The sequence below is a fragment of the Pseudonaja textilis genome, chromosome 4 (genome assembly GCF_049901715.1).
Source record: "Pseudonaja textilis isolate UNSWEBS1 chromosome 4, rPseTex1.2, whole genome shotgun sequence".
Taxonomy (NCBI): Eukaryota; Metazoa; Chordata; class Lepidosauria; order Squamata; family Elapidae; genus Pseudonaja; species Pseudonaja textilis.
The window spans coordinates 691063-703601 of NC_141993.1; the positions used below are offsets into that span (position 1 = coordinate 691063).

The 12539-nt window shown below is 38.7% G+C and overlaps 1 protein-coding gene across 1 annotated transcript in view; it reads left to right on the plus strand.

Annotated features, from left to right (window-relative positions):
- The window catches only part of CTNNA3 (catenin alpha 3), a 711430-nt gene that overhangs the window by 472676 nt on the left and 226215 nt on the right, over positions 1–12539 (plus strand). Inside the window, exon 11 of the mRNA XM_026714519.2 lies at positions 11705–11861. Within this exon, the coding sequence (XP_026570304.2) occupies positions 11705–11861 (157 nt within the window). The remainder of the gene's footprint in view (positions 1–11704; positions 11862–12539) is intronic.

Sequence of the window (12539 nt, forward strand, 5' to 3'; positions counted from 1 at the left end):
TGAACCACTGTATTCCATAGATAGCAAAAATTGGCTTACCAGCTTTGAATCTGGCTTGGTTCAATTTGTTTTCCATAGTAAGGCAAGATTCCACCATTCTGCATTGACACCCAAATATTTCAGCTGTCTCACACATTTCAGCTGTCTCACACATACCTGCGTACTCTTCAGCTCAGAAATCTGAGCCGAAATATAGATTCCTTCCTGTGTTCTCTGGGGATCACCGATACATGATTTGCACAACTGGACAATGCAGAGTGCCAAGTCAAGTACACTGGCTGACCAATGGAAGGTTGGAAGGAAACATAAAGGGGCTTGGGACCCAATCTATTTGTCTGTCCATAAGTAATTCTCTAAAGAAAATTAAATACAGTGAGATAAAAGGTACCAGCAAGAAAAAGACTGAGATTGAATAATGGGCTAGGGCAGGCCAAGGGCTATGAAGTAAAACACGGAAGAAAAAGAAAATCTTCACCGCAGGGTGAGGCAGTTGGGAAGCAGCTTAATTCTACTAATTCTACTAATGCCTTCTTTCTAAAACCTCAGTCTAGTGTAAAGTATATGCAGCTCACTCTGTATTTGCCAACACAGGTAGTCCTCATTTGACAACTACAACTGGGACCAGCAACTCAATTGTTAAGCGGAATATTTGTCAAGCGAAATTGCGGCTACACTTACTTCAGCGTTCCTTTGTTTTATGGACCTACAAAGATAAATGGAAGGATTGAACATATTTTTTATTACTGCTATAACAGCTAAAAGAGGACTACTTGTGCATAAAAGCACAGAGAGATGCAATGCAAGGGGTGAATGGAAGCATACACACATCCAATGCATATCTGCCACAATTAAATCTTCACAAGTAAATACATAGGTACCTCATGCATACCCACACAGAGAGGCAACATGTATGCAAACATTGTTATTAGATCCTAGGGAGAAAGTGTACAGACACAATATTCATGGAGACATGCATAAATGCAGCACATTCATTTATTACAGTGAAGAAACCATGAATGGCTCCTATGGTTACTGCTGATAAAGTGGTTGGAAGAATTCTAGAAGCTGTGTTTTTTCTGCTTTGTGTGATAAGAAAAACCATTCTTCATTTCATTGTATGTACAGTTTGGTTTTGAGTGCTACGGCATTAGTATCTTCAGGAGCTTTTAAGTTAAACTCCTTTTCCATTAAATATGTAGTCTTAAGTATAACTTAACTGGTAAGTCTATTTACACTTTCAGTGCCTTTGTTCTTCTTCTGGAGTGTTTTCACAGCTAAGATGCTACTTCTGCAAGCGCTGCATTGTCTATGCCACAGACTATTAAAGTGAAGATGTTTTTTGAAAATATGCAAAGCACATCAGTGAGATAATCTTGTCTGATAGCCTCCTTTAGGATTTTTGTTTGTGGAAGATCATATTGTTGAGAATAGCACTGATTTCTAAGTTTTACCAAGTAAGTCACATGATCTGTTGATCTACCTTTGGGCACTATTTGGTAATGCTTAGGGGTTGGTTAAGGGTGATTAGGGGTGACATGATAGCTGTTTACCAGTACTTGAGGAGCAATCCAGAGAGGACTGGGTTGACTTATTTTCCAAAGCACCTGAAAGCAGGACAAGAAAAGTAGAAGCTTTTTAAAGAAAGATCCAACCTGGAACTAAGGAGAAATTTCCTAACAGTGAGAACAATTAATCAATGGAACAATTTGCCTCTTGGAATTGTGGGTCCTCTATTGCTGGAGATTTTCAAGAAAATACTGGACAATCATTTGTCTGAGATGGAATAAGGTCTCTTGCCTTGGACAGGGGGTTGGACTAGAAGACCTCCAAAGTCCCCCCCCCCCATGATTCTGTGCACCACACAGAAACTATCCTGTGATTCCATAAAGATTTAATTTTTGCATAAGACCACTTTAGGACTCTTGTTGAGGTATCAAACTCTCAATTTTTCAAGATTTAAAGTCTATTACTTCAAGATTGGATTGCCATGCCCATCAAGGTTCTATATTTGAAAAAGAAATGGTAAAATCTTACATTTATCCTCCTGCATTTAGATGAGAGGTTACCCTCTTATTTCCACTCTCTACCTCCATATTGAAGCTATTGGTACCAGCAAGTCTCCCCAGAAGCACAAGGCCTATCATGATTTCCCTATTATCATATATGGTTTCTAGACTGGGGATGTAGCCCATATAATTGCTGGGAATACTGGGAAATCAGAGCAGAAATACATTTATTTAATCCATTTAATTTCTCCCATTTGCAAGTACAAAAAGAGTCTCCAACATTGATTGTTTGTATGTAACTAACACACTGTTGAAGTTAACTGGTTTCTTTATGTTTTTTTTTCCTGATCATACAGTATAGTTTTATTTATCTATATCCTGTTTTATGTATTATTGATTTAATTTTCTTTTTCAATTGATTCCTAAATATTGAAAACAAGGTAATGAGTGGCATAAATAAGTAATGAACTACACATGGTCCAATAAAAAAAAAAATCCAAAGATTAAATTCAAGATTTTACATGATTTAAAAGAGACAAGGGGAATCGTGGTTCTGAACCTTAACCTTCTTATGATCTGATTAGTTCTACGGTTCTATGGATATTCTGCAGAAACATCCCTGGGTTGATGCAAACAGAAATAAACAATCTATAAAAATAATGTGTAATAAATAATAAGCAATATTTTAGCAATACAAATATAAGAAAATAATTAGTCCATAAGTTTTGCTCTCAATTCATTATTAAACTTCTACAGTATAATGAGGAAAGTACTAAGAAATGTGATTAGTAGGAAGCTAATAGCTTATTTGGATTGCAACATTTAATTATTACTAAAATGGAAATAACATGTTTTGAAATGCTGTCTATCCATTTAAGTACATTTTGGAGTCCAGTAGACTTGAAATGGAATTTTTGATCAATCAATTTTAGTTTCAAATCTGTTGGTGCCATTTTAATGTTTTTAGAATATGCATGATTGGTGTGATTGATGTGGCATTATTGGAGATCCCAATTGTTTAATCTGTAATTGATAAATTCCACTGGTAATTCAGTTAGAAATGTTATTGAACTTTTGATAAAGAGATGTGATGGGTTTAATTTTCATCATGGTATCCATTAAATGAGAAAGCAACTCTATTCAAAGATACCTTTGAAATTGCAAAGCATGTGGCCTCTCTGGATTTATCCAAAGATACATCAGTTCAAAATAATGCTACTGTTTTGAACTAGGGAGACCAAATTCAGGTTGAAGCTAAGAAAAATCTTTAAAATAATAATGTTGTAATAATTGACTTAAAGTTATTATCCTGGCTTCTCCCTATACTTTCCAATAAAATATTTTTCACTTGTTTTTAACTTAGAATTCTTCCAAAGAGTTAGACTTCTAATCTCACCAACTTTGTGGCTGCTAGGCATTTTTGCATACTAACTCTGATGATCTTCTTTCATCTTGTGAATTAAAAGGATTCTTTTGCTTCAGGAGGTTTTACCTTGCTTCTTTTTCAGATCTCTCCTTGCCTTTTCCCTTAACTATTTCTGCAATTCTACATTGGACACCAAAACTACCAGATCCAATTTCTACTTTTTAGCCTGTCCTCAACTCCCAAAGTATATACCTGGAGCGGCTCATCTGCATCTTATGTAGGCCGATGAAAAGCTGCCTCACTCCTTCCATCTTTTGGAAATCTTGAGCTGTTTCTGGGAAATTATTTATATATTTATAGACGTATCAAATTTATATGGCTCCCCATCTCATGAGAAGTGACTCAGTGACAATGAAATAAAAAAATAAATACATAAAATAGTCATCATTAAAATATAAAACGGTCGCTCTTAAAATATTAAAGAAACACAAACCACAAGAGAGAATGAATATTAACCACAATGTGGTTGAACTTAGAACTCCTTTGGGATTCTGAGGCTAACCTCACCACAAAGTGAGAGCTATGGCAGAGAAGACCCTCGTTCTGGCACCCATCAAGTATAAGTTCCTAGCAAATGGGACCTGCAGCATGCCTTCTCTGCCAGATATGGTGGGATAGGCTGATACAATCAGAGAGAGGTGATCCCTCAGGTCAGGAGTCACTCTTTCGGACCTCAGGAATCACTAAATTTGTCATTTTAAATCCCATGGACCACTAATATGATCTGCCAAATGACTGTTTGGGTGGGCATGGCTAGGTGGTCATGTGACTGGGTGGGCATGGCCAACTCAATGTCACTCACATCGAGGGGTGCCTCGCCACCTCCTTCTCCTCCCAGCCACTCCTCACCTGCCCTCCCGGGCTCCTTAGGGCCCCAACAGGAAGCAGTTGTCGGAGCTAAGCAGTCCCCACAAGAAAGAGTTGGTCAAACAGCTGGCTCAGTTCAAACTGGATCTGGTTGAGAAGGAGGCTCATCAGAAGCGCCTCACTGAGGACTACGAGCATGGGATTTCCAAGCAGAGGGAAGACCTGCGGGAGCGCAAGGCCAGGTCCTGGCACCTGGTGGCTCAGTGGGCTGAGATGGTCGGCCAGTTCCAGGCCATGACGCACTCCCAGTGGAATGAGAAGCTCCGGCTCTTTGCCACCAGTGGCGCTTCCCTCCAGCCTTCGCCAAAATCCCCGCACCAAGAGGCCGAAGCAGACCCCAAGTCAGAATTTTTGCCCCCCTTCGACCTGCACAAAAAGACCCCAAAGGGGGAGACTCTCTGCAGCAACACAAACATTCATTGAATGTATCCAGCCCAGGGGTTGTAGTTTGAGGACCCCTAATTTTAATGCAATATAAAAAAATGCAAATAATTTTTCTGCGGACCACCAAAATTTTCTCGCGGACCACCAGTGGTCCACAGACCACCAGTTGGTGACCGCTGCCTCAGGTAACCTGGTCCCATGCTATGAAGGGCTTTAAAGATTAAAACCAGCACCTTGAATTGGACCCAGAAGTAAACTGGTAACAACTGCCTGAAGTTTAACAAGCCATATCAGTTCTGGCCAGACTGCTGGAAATATATAATCTGTTATAGCCTCTTGATATATATTTTATGTCCAGTTAAGTCTTCCTTAACCTTTGGACTTTATACTTCTGACCTTAACTGACCTCCAACTTTGTTTTAGGTGTTATTTTTCCCACTTACATCTTGGATAAGGTTCTGGCTATTTTTGTCATAGTTCCCACAATTGCATTTGTCTTGTGTGACTGGTTAAACTGTATTTTTCTGCTTTCAGACAGAATGTCAATGACAATTATTTACTTTATTGGAATTATCCTAGTAGTTCTAATGCTGAAGGACAAAAATGTGACATTGCTATATAAAACCAGGAAGTTTTTTACATGCTGATTTAATCTAGTTAGGTAATGAATGTTTAAATGTTTGTTCAGTTTATTAGTATAAATGTTATGGAGGTATGATTGTAACGTTCTGCCCAAAACTATATTGTTAAAATAGTTCTACAGACCAACGGTAAAAATTACTGATTATAACAAATTAAGTGAAAATTAAAGTCCAAAGTTTACATTAACAGAACAAGAGGAAAACAGGAGTCAAGATACAGATATAAAACTATTTAAAAAGTCCAGGTGCCAGTGACATTCAAACATCAACCATAGTTGAATTGCAGCAACGGAATTTTGAGATATATTCATATAGCTGATTTTTGCTCCTCCTCCATTCCAGCTTCTATTTCATGAAATTTAAAAGGTATAAATTCTTCATCTCTTTCTCAGAGTTGAATTCTTAAAACTTAGCCTCTGATTGTCGTGAATGATGATGACCCTATAGATTCAATTGCATCTGAATCTCAGTGATCCTATGAACCAGATCTCTCCGCATTTTCCAATCTTGTATGTCTTCTTTCAGTTGTTTTATGCTCCGACTGGTGTCAGCTTTGATGTTGTCTAACTACTGTGCTTTGGGCAGCCTCATTTCCTTTTACCACCAACCATTCTGAGCATAACTGCCTTTTCTAGTAAGTCTGATTGCATAGCATGGCCAAAAATAAGTGAAGCGGAATTTTGTGACTTTGGCCTTCCAGCGATATGTCTGGTTTTATACACTCCAGCACTTGGTCCAGTCAACATAGATACATCTGCACTTTTGTGCCTTTGATAGCATTCCATCTCATTGCAACTCCAAATCATGGCATGTTCTTGGCTTAGAAAACAGTTCTTGAGTTTCCTCCTTTGAGTCAATCACATTTTAGCCAGAAGAGAAAACCACTCTCTTGTCATTATTGTCTCTCGGAAAGAGTGACTCTTCTTTTCATCCTATTCATTTGAATCAGGTAGAGATGCATGGCAAGAAGTTACTTTCTCAGTTTTCACTATTCTTGAATTCCAAGAAAATCATTTCTCTCTCTCTCTGTTAAGCCACCACTAGGGCTTTTTATACTTAATCATAATTTTTAATATATTCCCCACTGCCCCCCACCATCAAAAGTCAGCTTCCTCATATTTTGTTACTAGAAGCCTGTTCAGTTCTTTTGACTTTTGGTATCTTTGTCTATCTCACCTTTGCATTTTGTCTCCACAAATATTTCTTTCCTACTATTAAGTACTACGTTACCTTAAAGGTCAGAGGTTAATGGAAGTTGACCCAAAACTTCTATATTAATTTACACACCTTACTTTGCCTAAGGTTCATATGGGTGATGACATTTTATTGCCTACTTAATTTGTAGGCAGGACATTGTATTGCATTTGAAGGTAAACTAATAATCTAAAGCAGGGGTATCCAACCTTGGCAACTTTAAGACTTGTGGACTTGAATTCTGGGAGTTGAAGTCCACAAGTCTTAAAGTTGCCAAGGTTGGACACCCCTGATCTAAAGCATGTTAACAGCAATAACCAAATATAAATCATCCATGTTGGGAAACAACAACACAGACAGCTTATATTGGCCAGATCACAAACCACCCAGTCATAGGGCCTGTTGAAAAAGCCAACTCTTCATGGCTTTCCTAGGTATGGCCAGATTGGGTCAGGAAGAATGCTGTTTGGGTAGATGTTCACTGAGACCTGAAAAGAGGGAAAAAGAGGGAAAATTTTGGTAGAATTCTGAATCCCTGACCATAGTTCCTTCAATGGTTCTGTTGAAGGTTCTGTCTTGCAATTATTTCTTTGCTATTTGACTAGGCAGGAAATTTAAATAATATATGTAAAGAGTCTGAACTCTGACCATTGGCTGGAGCATACAAAATAACACCACTGACAGCAACAGCAGCAGCAGCAACAACAACAACAGATAAAATCTCAAACTAAACAAACAAGCCAGATAAAATGACCTGAAAATAACATATATCAAACAAGCCTGACAGCAACTTCCATTTGAGTAATCCACTAGTGGTCCTTAATTCATCAAACATTGTCATCTAAAGCTCATCAACTGCTATTACAAGCATCTCCTTTTTCTTGACCATACAAATCATCTCTTCCTATCTTTGCACATTTTGGCCTAGTGATGCACAGTACTCACAGCAACACAGTTGACTTGCATTTTGCACTGAATTGCAATTGAAGCTACTCCTGGCAATCAAAAATTCAATCACAGTGTATTGCTTAAAGCACACTGACAAGTATTCACTACAGGTTTTCATTTCGAGAACAATGGCAACATAATCTTTTTCTCCCAACAATGTCCCACTAAGAGAAGTGAAAGAACAAATGCTAAAGTAAGTGTACACAAGAACATCTAGTACTTCAGCACTGCCATCTTTTGGTGACTTACAACATTGGGTCATTACTTTTCATTCAGCCCTTCTATTGACTAGTGTAATTATTTATTAATAACCAAAAGTAATTGTTTTGCTTAACTATTAATAGAAAGGAGGTAGAGGAACTGAATTACATATAGCAGTATTTATTAAGATGTGGTTGCTTAAAAGGGAGTGGAGATTAAGGCTGTGTCTTCATGAGAAGTTATAGTTTTGCTCTCTGGACTGGTTTGAAAGTAATTGCCTGTGACATCCAGAAACACGTTCAATTCTCTCTGCCACATTTTGTAATAAACATTGGCCAACTGGAACTTGTCCAAATTGAAGTGACCAGAATATTGTAGGCTTGGAAACCAGGCACTAGTTATCTAAAAAAAAAATGAGTTAAGGGGAAATATTATAGTATTGTTGCATAAAATTATTTTCTCTTCCAAAAATCAAGGCTATCATTGGAAATTGCAGGAAGCAGATTTGGGCTATTAAAAGTAGAGTTCTAATTTTAAGATTTGTTTGACTGTGAAACCAAATGCCTTAAGGCATGGGTGTCAAACTCGCCACACCACATTGCTGTCATGTGATGTTTCGTGGCATTTCCCCCATTCACAGAGCTGGGGTGGGCATGGCCTGTGCATGATGCATCCAGCCCATGGACCACCAGTTTGACACCCCTGCCTTAAGGGGATCAAGGGTTCTTTTTCACTGAAGGTAGCTAAGAATAGGCTGGACGCTCATATATTACATCCTGCATGTAGAAGTAGTCCTCAACTTGAGGCTACAATTGAGCCCAACATTTATGTTGCTAAGTGAGAAATTTGTTATGTGAGTTTTGCCCCATTTTATGACTTTTCTTGCCACATTTGTTAAGCAAATCACTGTGGTTGTTAAATTAGTAAAACTGGTTTCCCTATTGATTTTGCTTGCCAGAAGGTTGCAAAAATGGATCACATAGCCCCAGGATGGCGTCATAAATGTGAGTCAGTTCTCCAGCATCCGAATGTAACTCACGTCACCATGGCGATGCTGCAACAGTCAAAAGTGTGAAAAATGGTCATAAGTCACTTTTCTCAGTGCTGTTGTAACTTTGAATGCTCACTAAGTGAACTGTTGTAAGTTGAGGGTTGCCTGTGGCTATAAACCTGCAATGTGGATTTTCAGTTGAGCAAAAATTGGCCTGGTGGTATTTTAAGTTCTTTTAACTGTACATTTCTATGACTGGTTTTAAGTCTCAGTTCATATATCAGAAAATAAATTTCATAAAGGAAAACGCTGTCCAAATAATAGAACCAAATTGTTAAGCAAGAGAAAACAGTGCAGGTACGGAGGATACAGAATGAAACCTGACTTAAAGGTCAACAGCTGTTGGAACATAATAAGACATCCCTCTGCACTCCTAGTCAGCCCTGGACTAACAGCTCTGCCTTTATCTTTGATCCATGTGCGTCCCTTGATGGAATATTCAATGTGACGAACCAAGCTTGCTCTAGGCAAATAGGTGCTGAATTCTTCAGTTAGGGAGAAGTCAAATGTTTGAAAATGAATTTTTATGTATAGACTGACTCAAACGTCTGCCAGTTGAAAACCAGTTAAGTCAATAAAGAATTGTTTTCGTCCCACTCACAGAGTGATTCTGAGTATTGTAAAATGAAAATATAAAAACATACAAATTGTGTATAGTAAATACTATATATCAAAGGGAAATAAAATTAGAATAATTTAAATTCAAAGTTTTAAAAGCTAGGAAGACCTTTAGGGCAGCGGTGGGATTCAAAAAAATTTTTTTTTACTATCACTTGGGTGTGGCTTGGTGTGCATGGCAGGGGAAGGATACTGTAAAATCCCCATTCCCTCTCCACTCCAGGTTACTGCAAAATCCCATTCCCTCCCCACCCCACTAACCTGCTTTCCAGCTCCGTTCTCCTGTGCAGGGCAATAGAAGAAGACCCAGCTGATCAGCTGGGACTCGGGAGGCGCAGAATAGATTGGGGCAGAGCCAGTCAGAGGTGGGATTGACCGGTTCTCCGAACTGCTCAAAATTTCCACTACCGGTTCTTCAGAACTGGTCAGAACCTGCTGAATACCACCTCTGCTTCAAGGCGTTTACCAATACCATGGCTTTGTGCTCCTCTGTGAGTGCCAGACAAGTCTGCAGAGCGAAGTCTTCAAAGTTTTCTAAAAGGCCAGGAGAGTCAGGTCTGCCTCTCCTTGAGGGGTGGGCGCAATATTTCAAAGGGCAAGGTAAGAGGAGACTCTCTTCCTGTTATTGTATGGATATGGAAAGTATGACTTCCTATTTTGAAATAGATTGTTTTTATCAGTTGTGTATAGAGAAAGATGTCAAGTATTTTATATACAAAATTACAAGGAGAACCTTTTGAAATCAATGAATAGAAAGGGGATTTTGATTTAACTCTAGTAAGTCAACATCTTTTATGTAGCATTTTTAATACAACTATCCTCCAGCTAAACCTGTGCTACTTGTCAACCCCCTTACAGTTGCTTTATTACCCAATAAGGCTTTATTCTCACAGTCTTATTAATTAAATTTCTTAAAAGGCAAAAAGAGGTTAGATTATAGAATCTTAGAAACTGGCTATTTCATTCTACTTTTCATTGGGATGAAATATATTTAAATCTTGCTTCCATGCTGTTTATGCATTGAAAAAATTAGCATTGTAATGTGCGAAGGACAATGGATGTTATGTCCTTGGGACTGACACAAGTTCCCTATCAGGTCCGTTCATCCTGCGGGGGTGTTTGCAGCCCCCATTGGCTGGCTCCCTTCTACAGCCGGCTATAAAAGCCGGCTGCTAGGTCGAGCCAGCCGCTGTTCGCTGGAAGGTCCGCTTGTTAGCATGCAGACGCGACCCCCCTTTATTCCCTGAATAAAGCGTGTTATTGATATGCTCTGGTGTGGCCTCCCCTTCTTCTCGAACTATAACAATGGACTTCCCAAATCAAACTTATAAAAGTACAATAGTACCTCAGTACTCATCAGTATGTCATTCCAGAAGATGTGAAAATGTGATAAAACCAATGGGTACCAAGAAAACCATGTAATTTACCACAAGACTTACTATTTTGGCTGGAAGAAACAGGGAATCATGAGGCATCCAGCATCAGAAAGTTATTCCTTGCGCATTACCGGGGGAAAGATGAGTGATAGGATAAGATTTCTGCTTCAAAACATGTCGAATATCGAATTTGATGAGTTTTGAAGTAGCTGAGTGCCCAGCAGAGGAGGTATTCAGTAGGTTCTGACCAGTTCTGGAGAACCGATAGTGGAAATTTTGAGTAGTTTGGAGAACCGGCAAACCACCTCTGACTGGAGGTTTTACAATATCCTTTACACACACACACACACACACACACACACACACACACACCTATTGTAGGGAACTCTCTGATACTCAAGTGTAGTGTTTACAATACCAGATTATTTACAATGCTCATTATTTAACAAAAGGGTTCTACTTGCTCATATCTGGAAGTGAATGAGAAACAGGAAGCTGTCTGGCAGATGGGTATCTGCTGAGCCAGGCCAGGATTATAGTTCATTCCAGACTATGTTTGGATGCCTTCTGTCACTTGAATCCTGTCTGAGCTGGTAGTTAGAATGTCATCTCCTGGTCATCCTTGTGCATATGAAGGAAAGCTTTTCCATCAGAAAGCTACCAAATATGAAGACGCCAAGGGGCTTAGATCTAGGGCCCAGCTTCCTGGGCTCAGAATCCTTGACATTTTCTCACTGTGTCCTGCCATTATCCATATCTCAAGTTTAAATTGCTGAGAAGGTTATTATCTATCATATTGTACTTTTATTTTGCATTAAAATGAAAATGCATTTATTTTTGTTTGGGGAGGGGGATTATAGTTGTTTCAATATGTATATTTTCCTTAATCAATGTGCATAATAGTGTACATGTGGTGCTTTGATTATAGTCAAGTGCTTTTCTGTCTGATCCTAGGATCTTTTCAACATGTTAGTCTGTTTATTTTTCCAAAGGTTATCAATGCTGCAGTAGCTCTTGCAGCCAAGCCCAAAAGCCAGGTGGTAAAAAGCAACATGGAAATGTATAAAGCCACCTGGGAGAATCACATACGCATACTCACAGAAGCTGTGGATGACATTACAAGCATTGATGACTTTCTTGGAGTATCAGGTGTGCCTCTTTCAATTTTTTCTTTTCTCTTTGAAATGCCTTTTTTCCCCTTAATGATTATTTGAGAGATGGCATAATTCCTTAGGAAGCTATGATGTATCATCTACCTTCTAGAACCTAGCCAGGTGTGAAATTAGTGTGAAGGAAAGTGAGTCTGAAGACAGAAGAATGCAATTGCTTCTGGTACCCAAAGGAGCTCACGAAAGATAGCAGAAGCTCTTCACTCTTTTCACCTGTCCTCTTCTAGAGGAAACACAGCATGCCTTGAAACATCTAACATACTGTGGGATGTCTTTTAATAAAAATCAGTAGCAATCCCAAATAACTTTGAGATATTTTACAGATCCTATGGTGGGCGGGAAGCTAATTGGTGGAACCAATTCACACTTGGATTCTACGGTAAAAGTAATTATTAATTGTACACAATTGTAAATATGTTCTGAAAAAATTATTCAGCCATATGATACAGTAAAACGTTTTGGCACACTTCAAATAATATCCATTAGCTGCAAAGTTCAGAAGAAACCATTAGCATTCAAGACAATCTCAGAAAGTAAAAACGGCAATTTAGCCAACTTGGGCGTTGATGTTGAATTTAACCACTGTCTCATATATGAGGGACACTGGAAAACTAATGTTAGAATGTCTCCATGTGCCCATATTGTGACTTATTTGATT